At 39.7% G+C, this 22,325-nt stretch overlaps 1 protein-coding gene across 1 annotated transcript in view; it reads left to right on the top strand.

Moving 5' to 3' along the window:
• The window catches only part of slc35f3b (solute carrier family 35 member F3b), a 66,609-nt gene extending 44,284 nt beyond the window's left edge, over positions 1-22,325 (top strand). The window contains exons 4-9 of the mRNA XM_080449868.1: positions 1,784-2,003; positions 9,654-9,779; positions 13,642-13,834; positions 13,965-14,054; positions 21,252-21,504; positions 22,264-22,325. Coding sequence (XP_080305994.1) covers positions 1,784-2,003; positions 9,654-9,779; positions 13,642-13,834; positions 13,965-14,054; positions 21,252-21,493 — 871 coding nt within the window. The 3' untranslated portion in view covers positions 21,494-21,504; positions 22,264-22,325. The remainder of the gene's footprint in view (positions 1-1,783; positions 2,004-9,653; positions 9,780-13,641; positions 13,835-13,964; positions 14,055-21,251; positions 21,505-22,263) is intronic.

Genomic DNA, 22,325 nt, shown 5'->3' with positions numbered 1-22,325 from the left:
GTACTTTTACTCCACTACAATTATTTGAAAACTTTAGTTACTAGTTACTTTGCAGATATGAATAATTTTTATTTTTTTTTAATACTATTTTATACATAGGCTATTTGAAAATAGCCGATCTACAAGCTCACAATGTGTCGCATCGCGATGCGTTGTGAGCTTGTAGATCTGCTATTTTCAAACGTTTTAGTACTTTTACTTTTGGTACTTTAAGTGCATTTTGATACCAATACTTCATCATCACAGCGTCACACAAAACCATCAAAAGTAGCAGATCCACAAGCTCGAAACGCAGCGCGAAGCGACGCGTTTCGAGCTTGTAGATTTGCTATTTTTTTATTTGAATCCTGTTGGACATAATAAAAATCGGTTTCCACCCGACAGAGACGATGTCTAAAAGTTCACGTAGACAGGCAACGTATTGGCTTTGTTGTGTTGCGTGTATTCAGAACGAGAGTAGTAGGGCTACAACTAGCAACTATTCGTCGCTATTATTCTATCTGTAATTTTTTCAATTCATCGATTTATCGAGGAGCGTGGTTTATTTTTTTGTTTGTTTTTACAGTATATCAACAAATCAACACAAACTAATTCTAATAGATTTTTTTGTGGCATCTTCGTAAAGTGTGCAACCCATTAGCTATCACAATTTGTTTTAATTTAAATTCAGTTTGTCAAGTCATTCAAAAAGGATTTTTCAATCAAATGACTGTTACCTATTTAGATAGATGCTAGTTATGTTATCTGCTTACACTGTTGTTTGCTTGACTCAGGTTCCAATACTCCGATATTGCACTTTGGAAGAACTGTAAATGTAAATTGACTTGAACACATTGATTTAACACATATTACAACTGCTGACTGCTGCCTGTTTGTAACTTGCAATTAAATGTCTCTGGAGAGGAGCTCGAGTTGAAGAAACTATTCTGCTACCTGCAGTATTGAATGTGCTCCTCCCAATGTTAACTACTGATTGTCAAGCTGAATTTGTTATTCATTGAGTCATTGTCATTCCTGGCTGCTGTAGCACAGATCTTGTGAATATCCCTCATGATTCACAATGTTACCTGTCTAACCCTTTATCTTTTAGCTCTTATCTCCTTTTTACATGTTTATATATTAATACTACGACACAGGGTACCAATAATAGTAATAATAATAATAATTATTATTATTATTATTATTATTATTACAATTATAATTATAATTATAATATCATCATCATCTTCATTATTATATCATTACTATTATTAGAAGAAAACCATTATCAATTATTACTATTATTATTATTTGTTGTCTTTTTTCATGGATGTGGGGTGTCTTTCTGTATGTGTTGTGACCTTTGAATCCCAATGAACCTAATAGTTTAGCCCAATAAGCAAGGTTGTACAAAATAAACTAAAATAAATACATTGTACTATTAATTGTACCTTTAGCTACAGCAATATACAGTACAGGCATGTGTACAGTACTGTATGTAATATCACTATGCAATACATTGCTACCTTGAAGATCAAGTTGTTGTTTATTTTCTATTAAAAGAAAACAGAGGCCGCACACTGGATCCAGTTCTAAAGGTATTTTTTATTACCACCTCGCTGCTAATAAAAATAATACATACAATGTTAAAAAATGTGGAACTGGATCCAGTTCGGGGACTCTATTTTATTTTAGTATTTGTCTCTGCCCAGCACCTGGCCTTTTTAACTTTGGATGTGCATTTTTATCAGGCATTAAAAGCTCTTCCCCCTGTGCTTGTGTGTTTGTGTGTTTGTGTGCGTAGAGAGTGTTGTCGGCTGTTCGGGGACGATGGCCTCACAGGGAAGGTGTTGGTCACCAGAGTGGCTCCCTTTGCCCTGCTGTGGATCCTCACCAACTACCTGTACCTCCAGGCCCTCAGGAAGATCCACAGCACCGACGCCTCGGCACTCTTCTGCTGCAACAAGGCCTTCGTGTTCCTGCTCTCCTGGATTGTACTGCGAGACCGCTTCATGGGGGTCAGGGTGAGTCAGTCTGTATGACTATAGTGGTTCTCAAACCTTTTCATTTCAAGGACCCCCCCACCCCTCATAACTGTGTACACATTTGTACGCCCCTGGAGTTACAGACCTGTAGGGTCCATTTGGAGATGGAGTCTATGAAATTAATGATAATCTTATTTTGTGTAGCACTTTTCAAAACAAGTATAGTTTTACAAAAGGAGATTAACCACTTAACCCTTAATTTCTTTTGCCATTTTTGAAAAGAAAAATATTTTTTTTTAAAGAAAGAAAATAGTAGGGAGAACACGAAGGGGTCCAATCCAACTAGAGGAAGGAACCAACACTCTAAAGTCAGAGGGGAAAATATCTAATTTCTTCCTATTCAGCCTGTGTGAGGTTTTTGTAAGTGCGCACGAAATGCGTTTGAATGTTTGCGTATGCAACCGGCGTGTCTGCACGTTTGTGTATGCGACCGGTGTATCAGTCAGTATGTCTGTTAATTTAGCTCCCCCTCTCACAGCCTGCTAGAGAGAGGTGGCATTTTTGCCCCTTATTTCTTCATTCATTCATTCCTTGGTTTTTCTTTCTCCTCTTCTCCCAGTATCAATGTCAGACTACTGGTAGTCATGCAGTTCAAATAACTCATTGTCAGGGGTGGACAGTAACTACGTTGTCGGGCAGAAATCTCTCATCTCCATATTCTAACTTTTTGTGTTTTTTCGTAAATTAATGCCCTACAAAAGTAGCAGATGTACAAGCTCGAAACGCGACTCGAAACGTGCTGCGAAACGTGCTGCGAAGCGACGCGTTTTGAGGTCGTGGATGTGCTACTTTTGCTGTTTTTGAATTTGAATGCCGAAAAGTAAGAGTTTTGGACACAGACGATATGTACTTTACTTGAGTATTTGCATGTTTGGATACTTATGACTCTCACTCCACTACAATTCAAAGACAAATTGTACTTTTGACTCCACTACATCAGTATCATGGTCAGTATCATGGTCAGTATAATGTCAGTATCATGGTCAGTATCACATGTCAGTATCATGGTCAGTATCATGGTCAGTATCATGGTCAGTATCATGGTCAGTATGTCAGTAGCATGGTCAGTATCATGATCAGTATCATGTCAGTATCATGTCAGTATCATGGTCAGTATCATGGTCAGTATCATGATCAGTATCATGGTCAGTATCATGGTCAGTATCATGGTCAGTATCATGGCCAATATCATGTCAGTATCATGGTCAGTATCATGGTCAGTATCATGACAGTATCATGGTCAGTATCATGGCCAATATCATGGTCAGTATCATGGTCAGTATCATGGTCAGTATCATGTCAGTATCATGGTCAGTATCATGTCAGTATCATGGTCAGTATCATGGCCAATATCATGGTCAGTATCATGGTCAGTATCATGTCAGTATCATGGTCAGTATCATGGTCAGTATCATGTCAGTATCATGTCAGTATCATGGTCAGTATCAAGTCAGTATCATGGTCAGTATCATGGTCAGTATCACAGGCAGTGTCATGTCAAACGCCTTGCATTTTTCAGTTACAAATTATAAATGCAAAGTCTCTCTTTATAGATGTCATAATGAATATGGAGATATGTTTTACGCCACCTTCGTTCAGCGTTCCCACATTCTCTCTTTTCTTTCTACCAGTCCAGCGCGTTATTTCTCCAAGGAGAGCTTTTCTTGAGACGACCTTCACCTTAGTGGGTGCCATTGCATCAATAACATTTGTAATTTTAGAATTGAAATGTTCTACAAGCTCGTTGACAGTTGACTGAGCCCTGAGGGGGGACGGGTGTGGAAGAGAAAGCCTGCATAAATTTGTCACTGGTGGCTTCAGTGATAAATCATTTTGTGATTATGTCTTTATGAATATGTCTGCGCACAGACATTTGACTTTCAATGAAAATACAGCAATGATCATATAGTGCCCTCTCTCTGAATACAGAGCTTTCTTTTTGAGTCCTGGTTCTAGAGTAGAACCTATAACATACTGCAGGCTGCCTGTTAGACTGCATGTTGGGTGTGTATGTATGCTACAATGTGCAGGTGAGCAAATATGTCTGTGTTGAGTAACAGGGATGAGGTTGCAGGTCAGCCGAGTGGATTAGCGCCGCATTAGGGAGGTGACAGCAAGATAAACGAGACAGGATTTTGTTGTTGCTGCTTGGCCAGAACCCAGAGTTACCCTGCATGGCCTCTCACTGCAGTGCAGGCTGCCCGTCAGTCACAAACTGTACCATTCAGTGCTGTTTCTTTCCCCGGGTCAGAGACCTTGTATGTGTCAGTGTTTTAGATTGGGTCAGAGAGACCCCAACTCCAGTTGTTTCAGCACAATGCAAGAGGAAATTAATCATGACTGAGGCAAACTCTTTGACCAATTTCATTGTGCAGCACTCATTCAAGCAGTAAAAAAAAAAAAAAAAGATCCACCATACATATCTGTGGAAACATCCTATTCTACGTTCAAGGTAATTACACACACCTTCTATGACCTAGATGAGAACAAAGCAAGGCAAACCAGGCTCTATTTTTCTCAATTCACGCCTTTCTAATCCAAATATGAGTCATAATTCAGCTAAAAATAATTCTGTGCACACACTACACTACCTGCAACTTGTCTTGTTATTGTTATTGTCTTAGAAGCATATCCTTGGTGTGATGAATGACATCTACAGGGGCCTGTGGCAGTACTTCACCACACCTAGCCAACATTGCATCGCTGTTTCACAAGGATGATAGGATTGGACTCCCCCCCCCGCCCCTACCATGCTCCCCTGCCTCATTATCATATGAGGGAACCTCATCCAAGATGCCCTGCATTGCTGCAGACATCAAAACACTGCACTCCTCATCACGAGAGAGAGAGAGAGAGATGGGGGATTACAATGTTACACCTTTTCTTCCAGGCTTTCATCTAAGACGAGGCCATAGGAGAATGCACTGTACAGCATTAGGTTCTCAACAACGGGGCCTGGGGACCACGGGTCCATTTGGTGCCATTTGTGCATTCTCAGAGTTAAATGAACACTCAGGATTTTACCGTGTAGCCTGGGATCCCAGAGAAAAGAAATTGGATCAAATTGAGGTTTGTGGCCTACTGCATATCAAACTGGGGGTCCGTCCTTCAAATGAGAATCTGTGGGGTACAGCCTGGGGGAGAGATGGGCTGAATGTGAAACAGAGAGTGAAACTAAAGGAGGGTGAATCCATTGTGCAGATTGGGGAACAGATGAAAATGTGATGAAAGCAGTGGTCTGGGGGGAGAGGTGTTTCAAATCCACCAAACTAAAACCATTCATCTCCTGCTCCTCTCTTTGCCTGGACCAAAACAATGACAAATAACACAAGCACACACACACACGCAGGCATGCATGCATGCAAGCAAACAACAAATGGTCGTTCTTCTGCAGTTCTTTGGGATGGTTGAGATGCTATGTATACGAACACAACTGCCGCGAGGGAAGGTACACACACCAGTGTTGCCATATCCGCTTATTATAAGCAACTTAAGGCTTTCTATTTTTATTTGGTTACACCATTTGACATTTTCATGCACATTCTGTAAATTTGTGAAATTAGTGCAAATGTCTTTTCAAATTACATGAAACCAACATGACTGCAAATTGTAACTTTTAACAAACCTGATTACATGCCTTTAAAATAAGATCTAAATTTGTCATCTTGCCAACCCCATTTTGTCACTATTGCCAATGTGACACAAGATATATGACAGGGGTTTATAAACAGAAGGTTCTTGGTTCAAAACCCCAAAACAACTCATTAAACAGCTAAAACAGCCATAAAATGAGAACACTTATTAACCCAAACTTGCTCCTGAGATTCCTTTCTTTCTACTCACTGTGACTGTCAAATGAAGCAGAAAATGAGGGGCGGGGGGAATAGTAATCTATATATTTAAAAGATTAAAATCTACAGTACGCTGTGGTACAGTGGTAAAATATGTACCTCTTACATCAGAGGTTGAGAGTTTAAGACCTCAGATGTTTTGCTGCCTCTAATCTTTCACTGACAAGCATTCCAGAAAATTGACAAAACATGTTCAATTATGGTAGATTTTTTTGATTGAAAAGAAAACTTTAGACGCCTTTCCCGAGTGTGTGGATGCGATGAAACAATTAGTTGAAAGGAAATGCACAAAAGCACAGAACATTTTCTGTCTTCTTCTAAATCCTATGAGGTTAAGTACGTTGTTGGCACCAGTGTCTCTCATCTCTCTGTGGCAAGAGAGTTGCATCAGGGGTTTGCAAACTGATGGATTGTGGTTCAAGACCAGTTAGGAACATTTTCACTGTCCATCTATATTCTATAAGGTTAAGTTTTCTAAAATGGATAAGTATTACATTCCCATTAAAATGTGCTGTGTCAGTGTGGCACAAGTGAAAAGTCAGGGGTTTATATACTGCCTGTTTGTGGTTCAAGGCCAGTCAGGAATATTTTCACTATCCATATATATTCTAAAAGGTTAAGTATTACATTCCCATGCATGTCTGTGCTAGAGTGGTGCAAGTGAAAAGTCAGGGTTTTATAAACTGATTGTTTGTGGTTCAAGGCCAGTCAGGAGCATTTTCACTGTCCCTCTAAATTCTAAAAGGTTAAGTATTACATTCCCATTAACATATGTTGTGCCAGTGTGGTGTAAGGGAAAAGTCAGTGGCTTGTGAATTTGAGGTTTGTGGTTCAAGGCCAGGCAGGAACATTTTCACTGTCAACCTTAATTCTAGAAGGTTAAGTATTACATTCCCATTCACATGTGTTGTGTCGGTGTGGCGTAAGATAAAAGTCAGGGGTTAATAAACCAAAGGTTTGTGGTTCAAGATCAGTCAGGAACATTTTCAATGTCTCTCTAAATTATAATATGGGTTATGCAGTAATGTAGCTATCACAAAAGTAATCTTTCATGCATAAGGAAATATCCACGAGGCTTCATTCACAGTATCTTGATAGAAATTACATCGATTTTATTCCCCATCCCCATCCCTGAAATTACGAAATACAAAAAAGGATTTGAAATAAGCATTTCAAATGCATATCTCTGTGTGTACGGATGAAGAACACTTGAAGCACTTCAGGTACTTTAAGCCCTCCACTGCAGGCTCAGCACGGCTGGCTGAGTGGGATAAGGTGTATATGTCTGAGTATTGTTGAGCCAGCATGTGTCTGCTGTAGTGCAGCTTTATATCGACGCTGTCGGGTGGAAACCTTGTATGTCCAAAAAAACGTAATGCATGTTTAAGCATAATTAATGTATTGTTCACACAATTGAATGAGTGAATATTTTTTTATGATCAGCCCTCTACAAACATGACATAAAGATGCTGTCATCAATAGTGAAGTTTCATGACGCATAACATTGCTGACAGGTGGAAACCATGCGTGTCCAAAAGCGTTTCTTCCCAGGAAATGGAAAAAAAGAGCATTTTGTTCCCGTGGATCCAAAGTAGTTATCATTTAGTCACAAGCTCTGGCTAATACTTTTCATTGGTTAAATATTTATAAAACACACAGACAGATATTTTCAACCTGGCGGTCCTATTTTGGGCATTTCATTACAAGCGACAATTCTCACTTTTCAAAAAAATAATCACACCCAGTGTGAAGTGAGCGGTGCTATTTATGAGTTATTAATTTCATCATGCATCTCGGTAGCCAATCACAGCACGTCCTGCGAAGTGACGTGCTTAAATTTTTTACATTATTATTAATTTCATCATGCGTCTCGCTAGCCAATCACAGCGCGTCTGCGAAGTTTGAAGTTAATTTCATCATGTGTCTCGCTAGCCAATCACAGCACGTCCTGCAAAGCTTAGCCTATGGGCGTGTTTTCCACAGCATGGCGTCACAGCGAAAGACACATTTTCACGACGGAAAGAAAAACTTTCACCACGGATGGGTCCTAAACCCTCTTATTATTACCTTTCAAAAAATCAGAAATACTGAAGCCGTTCTACAAGCTCACAACGCTTCAAATCGCAACACTGTCATACAGCTAAGTATAAAACAGGGCATTAATTTAAGAAAAAACACAAAAAGTTAGAATATGGAGATAAGAGGTTTCTGCCCGACAACAATGTCGTATGGTTGTGGCTTGTAGGCAGGAGATAATGCACATGATGGCATGAAGCTCTGGCAGCAGAAAAACAAATCACCAAAAAGGGAGAAACTGCACACTGACTCTAGCCCTGGAAATTAAGCTAGTTCTGCAAAAATACAAGCTCACAACGCAGTGTGGATGCAGCACACTGTGAGCTTGTAGATCAGCCGTTTTTGGGGGGCGCGCGATACCGTAGTGCGATGAAGTATAAATGGACTGTGAGTTGTGCCAGTAGTACTGTACGTGGCTTGTAAACATAATGGCAGTGCAGTGTAAATCACTGTGTGTGTGTGTGTGTGTGTGTGCGTGTGTGTGTGTGTGTGTGTGTGTGTGTGCGCGCGCGCGCGAGAGCACACCAGGGTCTCTAAAGGACACGAGAAGACAGTACAAATCAATGACTGGTGAAAAAAAAAGAAAACGTAATCAAGTGTAAATGAGGTTTGCTCTGAAAGCTAGACAGTCTGCACATGAATTGCATGCAGGGGGTGACAGACTAACGGTGTGACAAAAGTCCTCCTCAGAGTTCCTGACTCTGAGAAAGGTGTTCATTTCATTAGAAGTGTGACTATTTACCTTGTCGTTTGCTTTTCATTCATGCTTACTCTGCTTATTCCGATCTCGCACTTGTAAGTTGCTCTGGATAAGAGCGTCTGCTAAATGCCTAAATTCCCAGGTGAAATGTTTTGCCTGTACAACGTTGCTGTATTTTACTGTTGAGCACCAAAAACCCTTTGATTTCAAACTTGGCTGAAGTGCGTTGGACTTCATCTGTGCTTCTCAATTTGGACCTTTTTCAACCACACACACGATCATCTCTTCGGGGCATTATCAGTTACCACTAAGCTTCGGTTCCAGATTTTGACCGTAATAAACTAAGCAAGACAAACCAAAAACCATAATGTTGACTTGTGTGTGGCCGGCACTGCCCCGGCAATGTAGCATCAAAATCAGTTAAACCATTTTAACCCTATATAGCCTACAAGCTCACAACGCGTGGTTATGTGACGCGTTGTGAGCTCGTAGATAGGCTATTTTCAAAGATATTTGAATATTTTTTAAACATTTTAACAACACCACTCTTGTATGGGGTCCCTGGTACAAAATAGGAGTCCGTGGCCAAATACATATTCATTTGTGGGTCTTTGACATGAAAACATTTGAGAACCACTGCAGTAAATGAATAAATCGTCTCTGTCGGGTGGAAACATCATACCGGTATGTCCAACACAGTTACTTTTCAGGATTCAAATAAAAAAATAGCAAAAGTAGCAGATCGACAAGCTCAAAGCGCGCCGCTTCGCGCCGCGTTTCGAGCTTGCGGATCTGCTACTTTTGATGCCTTTTTGTGACGCTGTAATTGTAGTATGATCAAGAAGGGCCTGAATTTATGAAAACAAAACACAAAAAGTTAACCTATGGAGATAAGAGGATTCTGCCCGACAGCAACAAAATAATACAAGAACTCAAGTGTGCTCATTCTGAGACTGAGCACACTGTTTTGATCAATGCATCCTGCCTGTTTTCCCTCTCCAGATAGTGGCGGCCATCTTGGCCATAGCAGGCATAGTGATGATGACGTACGCGGATGGATTCCATGGTCGCTCTGTCATCGGCATCACTCTGGTGGTGGCTTCGGCTTCTGCATCAGCACTCTACAAGGTACTGTATGAGTATGAGCCACACAATTACAAGTAAGCAACAGCAGCAATACCACAATGTTGTTGCTGTCGGGCCAAAATCTCTTATCTCCATATTCTAACTGTTTGTGTTTTTTTGTAAATTAACGCCCTACTTGATCATACTACAGCGTCAAAAGTAGCAGATCCACAAGCTCGAAACGCGGCGCGAGTTCGAGCTTGTGGATCTGCTACTTTTGCTATTTTTGAATTTGAATCCTGAATAGTAATAGTTTTGGACATATGAGGTTTCCACCCGACAGAGACGATATCGTAACAGGCCTGTATTCAAACTTTTACTTAAGTAAAAGTACAAAAGCATTGGCATCAAAATACACATAATACTTACTTGTTTCAAAATCTTGTCAAACTTTTTCGAAAATAGCAGATATGCTCGAAGTTCACAGCGCGTCGAGATGCGATGCGCTGTGAGCTTGTAGATCGGCTATTTCCGAATACACTAATGTATAAAATGGGGCTTAACTGGTAAACATATGTTTTGTAATAATAATATAATTCTACCAAGTAACTAGCATAACGAATGTTTTTAAATAATTGTGGTGGAGTAAAAAGTACAATATTTGCCTCTGAGATGTAGTGGAGTATAAAGTATTGATGGACAAAATGGACGTACTCAAGTAAAGTAAAAGTAAAGTACTTGATTTTTTACATACTGTACTGTAACTGAGTAGTAGTAAAGTGCTTCATTTGAACTGTATGATTTATATGCTATACCATTAAGCCCTAGTTGTGGTCATGACAAGATCTAAAACGTACAAAAAAATGCATAGTCCTGCACATACTGAAAATACAAATACAATTAAAGGAGGAGTTCACCCAAAAAATGACTTATTTTCTATCAATTACACACCCCATGAAGCCTTGATTTCATGGATTTATTTTAGTTTTTGTGGCATTCCTAAGACAATAATTTGATGACCGTGTGTATTTCCGGTAGGAGACACAAATAATCTACTTTGTCTCCTACCGGATACATTAGCCGGTAGGAGACAGGAATCAAATTATTAGCTTAGGAATGCGACAAAAACAAAAAAGAATCCATGGATTCAAGGCTTCATAGGGTGCGCAATTGATAGAAAATAAGTAATTTTTTGGGTGAACTCCTCCTTTAAGCAGGTGCTTGACAAAAAGAAGTGTTTTATTAATGTTACAGCTTTTTAAAATACATTTATAGCCGCAGTCCCCACATCCAAAGTGTGTTTTAAATCTTGTTAAATATAAGTGTGGTTAACCTCTGATCAATAAATGTATTTTTCTCACCCAAATAACGTCCATAAAGGAGTTTTATAGTACCTCAAACTTGGCTCTATCTTTGCCCTCATGTAGCATTCCAGGACCTATTACTTATGCCAGTACTGCGAGAATGACTCGAGAGGACCCTGTAGTCTATTCCAATCACATCTTCATTTGTTCACTTTTATAGCCAATGTGTATTATGTATTCGGAATTCTCAAGTTATAAATGAATTTAAATGTAAATATAATAACCTAGTACTTGCCATAATATTATGTGTACAACACAATGAAGGACATTATACATTAAAGCCTGTGCTTCTGTGCAAACATTAAGCAAGAATATTAGAATAAACAGCCTGATGTTATGAGAAGACAGGATGAATGTCATGTACAATACGTTGTCACATTGGCCCATGCATATGCTCACTTTTAATGTGCACATCAATGAGGTTTAGTGGTGTCATAAAACTCCACAGCAGCACATGCACGCACGGCCGTGAGTAATCAAGCAGCATCATAAAGGTTTAGTGTCCACCGTGGTGCATACAGCTTTGTCGGGTGTCTGTGCGAACACAATTGCCCCGGGTTCGGGGTAGGGAAGCCGGACGGGGAGGGTGATATTGGTCATTGCATGTACTCCTACGGACTGGGGCGGCACCTGTCAGCAGGGAGTGTTGGGCGGGAGGAGTAGGAGGAAGGCTCTAGTCTACGTCCTCCCGGTGGGGGCTCCTCACTGGCACAGAAATGTGTGTGGGGAGGAATCAATTGGCAAAAACGACTACATTGGGGAGAAAAAAGAGGTAAAAAAATAATTGGCTACTTTAAATAAAAAATAAATAAAAAATTAAACAAAATAAAGGTTTAGTGTCCTCTCTCTTGTAGAGGAAATATACAGGCGCGCACAAGCACACACACACACGCACGCACGCACGCACGCACGCACGCACGCACGCACGCACGCACGCACGCACGCACACACGCACACACGCACACACACACACACACACACACAGAGGAAAGCAGCACTGTTTCACATGTGCAGGTGGCTTTGTTTACTTCCCGTTAGTCTGGTCTGGCCATCCCACGCTGGTCTGTTCAATCAGAGCCACACTACAGACATGCACATTATGCATGCATATAAGCTGTTTATGCATGTCTTTGATGAGGTTTGCGCAACTCAGGTGCACATGCCAACGGCATATGTGCCAACGTCACGTGGCACATGCCATTGGCATGTGCACTTGAGTTGACGTGCACTACGTCACACCAGTTTTCAGTGAGTGGCGACCTGAAAACCGCATTTGGGAGATTAAAATCCATATGAATGCTTTACAAATATGCAGAGTGAACATATTTGAGTGGACCATTAAAAAAAAATCAATCTTGTGATTTTATAATATAATGACCTTGACCGTGGTTTTCTTCTTTGAACAGTGGAGATACGAGGTTTCTACCCGACAGCGACGTCGGGCAGAAACATACTACAGTGTCCCACAAAAGTAGCAAAAATAGCCGATCTACAAGCTCACAACGTGTTGCATTGCGACGCGTAGTGATCTTGTAGATCGGCTATATTTGCTACTTTTGCATTTGAATACTGACAAGCGACCGTTTTGGACATACAATACCAGGTTTCCGTCCCGACAGCGAGAAAGTAAGCAGGTGACATGACTGTGCAGGTCTGCTCTGACAGACGCTGGGTGGTTTAGTTGCTTTGCTGCCCGGCCCACAGGCTGTGATGTCTTATAGAGATTGGTATTCGGTCCCTCCCTGGTGGCGCTCATGTCTCGCTGATAAACAAGACAGCGTTGTCCCAGTGCCAGGTACACAGGTCTGCCAGTCGCTTGGCAGGTTTGGCACGCTTTGTTTATACCCCCAAATAGCTATATTTGAATGCCTGAAGTATTTAGGGTTTAAGTGGTTGATGTATGTTTTGCATTAATAATCTAAATCTGCAAGGTAACTAGTATCAAGAAATTGAAACAGGAAAGTAAAGTGAATGTACCTTTACATTTTACTTACTGTAAGTGCAGTGCTTGGGTAAAATGTACTTAACCCATTCAAACCGGGAACGCATCTGCGTAAACCACTTTATCCATATTTTATACTTTGGCTATTAAAAAATAGCAGATATACATATGCTATTTTTTAAAATGTGTGAAAATGTGTGAAAATATTTTGAGATGGGGGTCCACGGCCAAATACATATCATTTTGGGTGGCCCTTGACATGAAAAACCACTGATTATAGCAACATATATATATTTTTTTAAACTATTATGATTTAGAAGACATTTGTAGAATCCCCAGAAGCAAAGATTTGAGTTAAAAATGTTCGCTTTAAAAAAAACTATATTTAAAGATTTGTACAAATTGTTCATGATTTTAAAAAAAAATACCAGATCTACAAGCTCATATGAGCTTGTATATCTGATATTTTTGAAAAGCCAAAGTATAAGATAATAGTCAAAGTGGTTAAAATCTAAAGTGACAGATGCTTTCCCGGTCTTGCCAGGCCCCTGCTGAGAATTCCCGATGTGTCTAACCTATCGACCGTCTCTCTGCTTTTAAAACCTTCCATACACACTAGGTGCTGTTCAAGATGGTCCTGGGCAGCGCCAAGTTCGGAGAGGCCGCCCTCTTCATGAGCATCGTTGGCTGTGCCAACTTAGTCTTAATCAGCTTTGTACCGGTCATGCTGTATTTTACTCACGTGGAGTACGTCGGCTCGCTAGAAGACATCCCCTGGGCCTACGCGTGTGGAGTGGCTGGCCTGCTTCTAGGTATGGAAGTAGGATATCGCTGCTGTTGGGCAGAAGAACCCTGTTAGAGCTCGTTAATTAGTTTTCCAGAGGAAGTCACTCTTTATGTCTTCATGTTTCGAGGTGCTGTGCTTTTGCTCTTGCCCCGCAGCGTTCAACATGCTGGTGAACTTTGGCATCGCCATCACCCACCCCAAACTGATCTCCCTGGGCATCGTTCTGAGTGTTCCTATCAACGCCTGTAAGCTCCTCTCACCCTATAAATATATGAATAGGCTCTATGTATGCACAGCAGCCATATTGGAAAGAAATTGGCCCTCTCACCCTCTACATGACACTGGCAGGGCAAAAAAGCTCCTTCAGTTACACACAGTGGTGGAAAAAGTACTCAAATTCTTTACTTAAGTAAAAGTACCAATACTGCAATATAAAAATACTCTGTTACAAATAAAAGTCCAGAATTAAAAATGTACTTGAGTAAAAGTACAAAAGTATTGGCATCAAAATGTACTTAAAGTACCAAAAGTAAAAGTACTAAATATTTGAAAATAGCCGATCTACAAGCTCACAACGCGTCGCGATGCGACGCGTTGTGAGCTTGTAGATCTGCTATTTTCAAATAGCCTAGGTTTAAAATAGGTTTAAAGTGGTTAATGTATGTTTCATTATATCATAATTTATATCTGAAAAGTAACTAGTAACTAAAGTTTTCAAATAATTGTAGTGGAGTAAAAGTACAATATTTGCCTCTGAGATGTAGTGGAGTAGAAGTAAAAGTATTGGAAATTGGAAATACTCAAGTAAAGTACAAATACCTCAAAATTGTACTTAAGTACAGTACTCGTACTCGTTAAGTAAATGTACTTAGTTACTTTCCACCACTGGTTACACACACGTTGCGAGAAGGAGCACTTTAGGAGATATTTTCTGCCTGCAGCAATAAGACTGTACAACTCCTCCTCTGGTTGGCTGGATCAGGCTGATTTAGGATGGAGGATGTTGAATCCAAGCTATTGGACTCTTTAGTAGTGTTTGGTCTGTCGTTTTTAATATTGTAGGTTGGACTATGCTTAGATGCCTATACTAGATGTTTTTGTATTATGTGCTTTTATTGATGTCTCTATGAGAGCTACTGTAACACCTTAATTTCCCCTCAGGAATGAATAAAGCATACACATATAAAAGGTAGACGCCTCCTCCGGCTCTGAGGCGTCTGTATCTCGGGCGCCATTTTGGAGAAGGCAAGCTTCCTGACTACTGGCCAATCACAGCGCGTCTTTTCCGGGACTTGGCAGAATCTAGTTGTATAAAAATGTAACAGGATATTTTTATGCAACTAGATTCTGACAAGTCCCGGAAAAGATGCGCTGTGTGATTGGCCAGTAATCAGGAAGCCTGTCTTCTCCAAAATGGCAGTCGTGACCCTTTGGTTCCATTTGTTCACTCTCAAAGTTACACACCCGTAAGGGGCAATTTGGAACCCCCTAAAGGAACCATGAGGGTCCCTGGACCCCCAATTTGAGACCGTCTGGTGTCGCAGTCGCTCCAGAGAGCCAACATGCACACTATCAGCACCCTGACCCTGTTTGACCAGAATGGAACAGAGAGCCTTCATTAGTATAATTGGTAAGACGTGTGAAGGAAGCAAGGAAGAGGCCCAATTTCTTTCCGATACGGCTGCCGTTTACAGAGCCTATTACAACATTTCAGGAATACAAAAGGAATGATCACATACTAACAACACAACAACAGGAATGTCCACAGAGGTTTGGCAGATGCAAAAATAGAATCTGGGTCCTCGGGTCCTTTTGACCCGGTTTAACATTTTCAACATGAATTAAACTTATGTAAACATTTTTTGTTCTCTATGAAACTTCTTCTATTTGCCTTATTTACTGTACTAAACATGTGATATGAAAATGAAAAATTTCATTTTCATGAAAATGAAAATGTTCACACAGGGCCTTCGGGTCAAAGTGACCCGAAGGCCCTGGGTGTGACTAAAACACGAAGACCCTACGAGGGTTAAAAAAAAAGATGATCCATAGTGAAACAAATTAAAGAGTGCTACCCAAAGAAAAAGTGTAGGCGGAGATACATTTTACCGGTTAAAGAACCATCCTCAACCTGCCATAAAGAGTCCATGGCTCAAATGATGAATCAAGGGTTTATAAACAGAAAGTTTAAGGACCAAAACTCCAGAAGGAAAAAATCTATTACAAGTATTACATTCTCAGTTAATCATTACATTCTCAATTGCATGTTGCATGCTAGCATGGCACATGAGTCAGGACTCAGGAGTACGAACCATAACTCAAATGATAAATCAGGGGTTCATAATCTGAATATTCTGGGTTCAAAACTACCAAAGAACATTTTTTACTTTCCATCTAAATTGTGAAAGGTGAGTTAACTATTACATTCCCAATTGCATCTCCTATGTCAGCGTGGCTCAATAGATGAATCAGGGGTTTTTAATCTAAAGGTTCTGAGTTCAAAGCTCCCAAAGAGCATTTTTCACTTTCCATCTAAATTGTGAAAGGTGAGTTAAGAGTTACATTCCCGAGTACTTCTTCCATATTAGCATGGCTCAAATGATAAATCTGGGGTTTATAATCCGAAGGTTGTGGGTTCAAAGCTCCCAAAAAGCATTTTTCACTCTCCATCTAAATTGTAGAAGGTGAGTTAAGTATTACATTCCCGATTATATCTCCCATGCCAGTGTGGCTCAATAGATGAATCAGGGGTTTTTAATCCCAAGGTTCTGTGTTCGAAGCTCCCAAAGAGCATTTTTCACTTTCCATCTAAATTGTAAAAGGTGAGTTAAGTATTACATTCCCAATTGCATCTTCTATGCCAGCGTGGCTCAATAGATGAATCAGGGGTTTATAAACCAAAGGTTCAGGGTTCAAAGCTCAACTAATACAAAAGACAACTTCAACTACTAATACAAAATATCTCAAACAATCAAAACAACAATCAATACAAAACTTCAAAGTGCCTCAATAAAAAAACATAAAACAGTGGTAAAAAAAAAAAAAAATCAGCTATAATGCTAATAATGTCAATGACAGACGACAAAAATGCTTTGCTTAGTATGTAAATTTATTAAGCTCCTCCCACTGGAGGTGGGCTTTACCCATGCTCCTCCCCCTCCTACCGGAGCTAAAAGAGGGTGTGAGGAGAGAGGCGGGCTGATTCCACACTCCTCGCCTTAAAAAGAGCAAAGATAGAGATTTACCAGGACCAAGATTCAAACCCCCAACCTTCCACCTGCGAGGCCTCTCCTTTTCTCTTGCGCCACCAGGCTTTTCACACTAATTAGAAACTCGAGGTAATATTTGAAGTTGAAGGGAGAGGTGGCAGGTCAAAAGTTGAAAGTCTACAGCAAACACCTCTCCCCCTGACAGAATGACTGAATCTACTAGATTCACTGATGATCAGGGTTCATTAATGACACAACTTTTTTGAGTTTTAGGTTATTGTTAAAAACCATCTGTTGAAAAAAAAATGCAACAGATGGTTGGAGAGCAAACAGAGGGATGTTTAATGTTATCAAAACACATATTCGTTATTGTCATATCTTAAAGTCATTTATCAATTTCAGAAGACCAAAACTGGCAGTTTTAATCAAGAGTGTGAACCTGGCTCAGAGTTCAAACAAAATAAGAGCAATACAACACAGAATTGATTATGAATAGAAAGACAAAGGCTAGTTAACTAATTGTTTATGAGTGAGTTAGTCTGCAGAATCTGTAGTGGATGTGTGTAAAGCAGTGGTTTTCAAAGTGGGGTCCAGGGGACCCTCATGGTTTCTTGAGGGGGTTCTCAATGTCCCCTTAACATTTCTGTAAATCCCGAGAGTGTACAAAATGGAACCAAATGGACCCCTAATGGTCCATTTGTACACTCTCAGAGATATGGGGGTCATTAAAATTAAAATGTCTTAGAAGTAAGGAGTTGGATGATGGATGCAGACCAAAAGACAAACAAGCCAAAATGTGAGAGGGGAGAATGAGAGACTCCAAAAGTAATGAAGACTGCTGTCACTATGCGAGTCAGGAGGGAGGGAGTGCAGGACAGAAAGACCAAGGCAGACTAGTTCAGATACAATAAGTTTTCTATTTTTTATTATGACAAAAACAGGGAACACAAGGAGCACGAGAAGGACTAGGAAGGCACTTGCAAGTTTCACTTGTAAAAGCACAAGAAGATAGCCTACATACACCGAATCAAGGAGACTAGATCAAACACTAAGATACTCACAGACAACTACATACAACAAACAGACTGGCAGTGAAGGGGACAAACAGAAACACATTGGAGACACAGGTAAATATATATGGACAATCAACACACGATTGGCTAGGGCTAAACAAGACACAGGTGAACAACATTTGCAAATGACAGGGTGAGACAAGACAGGTAGCAGCAAACAGGAAACACTCAGACATCACTACAAAACAACAGGTACACAAGTGTAAATTAAAACTAGAACTAAGAAGATATATTTCTAAAATATGTAAAGAAACACAACTGTATTGTAAAACACCAAGTATAACTAAGAAACAAGTAACACAACAAGAAAACACAACAGTTATTGTTAAAAAACATCTGTTGGAACATTTTTCTCTGCACCCAGATTTACTCTTTCATTGAGAGCAAACAAAGGGATGTTTAATGTCATCAAAATACAAATACGTTATTGTCATATCTTATAGTTGTTAAATAGAGTTGCATCTTCCATATCAGTGTGGCTCAGGAGATATACCAGGGATTTATAAGCTGAAGGTTTAGGGTTTGAAACTCCTTAATATAATTTTTCACTCTCAATCTAAAATCAAAGAGGTTGGTTAAGTATTGCATTCTTAGGTGAGTTTTCCATGTTAGTGTGGCTCGAGGTATTATTCAGGGTTTTATAAATAAAAGGTTCAGGGATCAAACCTCATGAAGAACATTATCATCACTCTATCTAAATTCTAAAAGGTGGGTTAAATATTACATTCTCGGTTGCATCGTCAATGCCAGTGTGGCTCAAACATTAAATCAGTGGTTTATAAACAGAAAGTTTAAGGGCCAAAACTCCAGCTGAAAAAAAATCACTCTCCGTCTAAATTCTCAAAGGTGGATGAAGTAATACATTCTCTATTGCATCTTCCATGCCAGCTATCATGTGAGATAAATCAGTGATTTATAAACCGTTGGTTAAAGGTTCAAAACTCCTAAAGAACTTTTTCACTCTCCATCTAAATTCTAAAAGGTGGGTTAACATTCTTAGTTAATTATTACATTCTCAATTCCATTTTCCATGCTAGCATGGCATGTGAGTCAGGAGTACAAACCATGGCTCAAATGATAAATCAGGGGTTTATAAGCTGAATATTCTGGGTTCAAAACTCCCAAAGAAATTTTTTCACTTTCCATCTAAATTGTGAAAGGTGAGTTAACTATTACATTCCCAATTGCATCTCCTATGTCAGTGTGGCTTAAATGATAAATCAGGGGTTTATAATCCCAAGGTTCTGTGTTCGAAACTCCCAAAGAGCATTTTTCACTTTCCATCTAAATTGTAAAAGGTGAGTTAAGTATTACATTCCCAATTGCATCTTCTATGCCAGCGTGGCTCAATAGATGAATCAGGGGTTTATAAACCAAAGGTTCAGGGTTCAAAGCTCAACTAATACAAAAGATAACTCCAACAACTAATACAAAATATCTCAAACAACCAAAACAACAATCAATACAAAATTTCAAAGTGCCTCAATAAAAAAACATAAAACAGTGGTAAAAAAATAAAAAAATAAGTCAGCTATAATGCTAATAATGTCATTGACATACGACGAAGATTGTTTTGCTTAGTATGTAAATGTTTAAGCTCCTCCCACTGGAGGTGGGCTTTACCCCTGCTCCTCCCCCTCCTACCGGAGCTAAAAGTATAGCTAAGGAACACAACAAGAAAACATCTGTTGGAACATTTTTCTCTGCACCCAGATTTACTCTTCATTGAGAGCAAACAGAGGGATTTTTAATGTCATCAAAATACAAATCCGTTATTGTCATATCTTATAGTCATTAAATAGAGTTGCATCTTCCATATCAGTGTGGCTCAGGAGATATACCAGGGATTTATAAGCTGAAGGTTTAGGGTTTGAAACTCCTTAAAGTTGTACAATGCAGAATCACAAATAACGATTTCTAGCAACCTCTGCTGGTCACTACCGTCACTGCATACAATTTCCGTAGTCCTCGATTACCCAGAATTCCATTCGTTTTCACCGGAAGCCGGAAGCGTTTCAAAAAAGCGATCTTTTAATTGTTTTATACTATCTACGGATCGTTTCTCTTAGTCAGTGGAGCATTAGTTACCATGAGCTGTGCTTTCTTTTTCTATTCTTTTTCGATCTTCCAATCCTACATTCTCTTGAAATCAGCGTGAGGTTCCTTTTTGTTATTAGCGCGGTAGTTCCTGGCCAAACAGGAAACCGTTGCGGTATTTCCTGGCCGACGTCATGACGTCGGCCAGGACGTCGGCCACGACGTCATGACGTTGGCCAGGAACGTCATTTTCCCGGGAAAGTCCCCCCAGTCCACGTTCAATAGAAAATATATAAATAAAAGGCTTCCGGGGGTGAAATTCATGGAGTGGGTGTAGTGAAACTTTTGCCACTCACAAAAGATATACAATTTAACTTTAGTTTTGTTGAAAACGTTACCTAGTATGCCTTTAATATAATTTTTCACTCTCAATCTAAAATCAAAGAGGTTGGTTAAGTATTGCATTCTTACGTGAGGTTTCCATGTTAGTGTGGCTCGTGGTATTATTCAGGGTTTTATAAATAAAAGGTTCAGTATCACATTCTTAGTTAATTATATCATTCTCAATTCCATCTTCCATGCTAGCATGGCATGTGAGTCAGGAGTACAAACCATGGGCAAGACACACACCTGTGTCCTATTTATAGAGACAAGATAGTCAATCAGACCACACACAGATGAATGAGACATGTTGCTTATAACTTAATGATAAAGAATATGATGGTTAATCACTAGAGGAGTATGATCCAATTTACAAACATTTAGAATATCCTTCATAGCAGTGGTTCTCAAAGTGAGTCCGGGGACCCCCAGGGGTCCTTGAGGGGGTTCCAGGGGTCCCCACCAAAATGAGTTAATATAGCATCAAAAACAGCGACGGGTTGTGAACTTGTAGAGCTATTTTTTTTTTAAATTAACAAATGTGAAAAAAATTGCATATTTTTGACATTTCTTAACAACGCAAATCTTGTATGGGGGTCCCTGGTACAAAATATGTTTGGATGGGGGTCCGTGAACAAATACATATTAATTTGGGAGTCTCGGACATGAAAACAGTTTGAGAACCACACGCTTCATAGTGCTATGTATGATTCTAACACGTACTGTACTTGTGGTCTTCTAGTGGTGGACCTGTACACATGTGACATCCAGTTCAACTCAGTGCGTCTCATCGCTGTGTTCAGCATCTGTGTGGGCTTCCTCATGCTGCTGCTGCCTGAGGACTGGGACGAGTGCCTCATCCAGCTCAGGGCCAAGATGCGCAAGCGCGACGAGCCAGCAGAGGCCACCGCAGAGCCGGGTGCCAACACGGGGCTCAACTGGAGCCGTAGAGCCAGGACCTCCATGTCAACGTTTGCACATTGATTCAGAGCAAGGTTATTATATAGTGTTTTTTATTTATTTTTTATCTATTTCAATTTCAGTTTAGGTTAGTTGGTTTGCTTGTTAAGTTGGATTTTTTTTAAAGACTTAATTTTACTTTAGTTGGTTTGTGATGCGTTGTGATCTTGTAGACATTACATTTTATTTCATATTTTATAGGCTATTTTATATTTATATTTTATTTTTGACAATGTTTGACAACAGGGCTTACAACTGGCATAGGTAAAATATCGGCATATAAGATTTCATATCCACCCAAAATACTAGGTTTATGGATGAAATATTGAAGACTAAAATGAAACTAAGGACATTTTATCTATGATTTGAGTTTGTTTTAGTTCGTTTTGCAAACACACAATGCAGTTAGTCGATTGAGGAGACGTACACCCCTTAACATCCACCATGTCTGGGATGTTGGATTGAGGTGACCTGCTCTATTTTTCATTGCCTAGGAAGGAAATCATTTAATTATTTCAGACTTGTTGTTAATGTATGACGGTGATTCTCAAAAGGACCCCCAGTTCGATATGCATTAAGCCACAGAACCCCATTTGATAACACCATGCAAAAGATTAGTGTTTTATTTTTAGTACAGATGTCTTCTTCAGGGTTAATGTAAACATTTTGTGTCATTTGGGTCGTTTGTCGTTTAACATTTTGACATACCTCTTAACTATTTCATCGGATCGCTACATACTTTTACCTGGGAAAACTTGCTATATTGCCCAAATATATATTTTTTTCTTTTTCAGGTTTGAGGAAGGAACAGAACTTTGTTTTTCTGAGGCAGTTGAAAACCTGTGAACCTTGGCGG

The sequence above is a fragment of the Gymnoscopelus braueri genome (assembly GCF_963280865.1).
Source record: "Gymnoscopelus braueri genome assembly, chromosome: 14".
Classification (NCBI taxonomy): Eukaryota; Metazoa; Chordata; class Actinopteri; order Myctophiformes; family Myctophidae; genus Gymnoscopelus; species Gymnoscopelus braueri.
The sequence above is the reverse complement of the archived record's forward strand: the minus strand, read 5'-3'. Positions and strand labels throughout refer to the sequence as shown.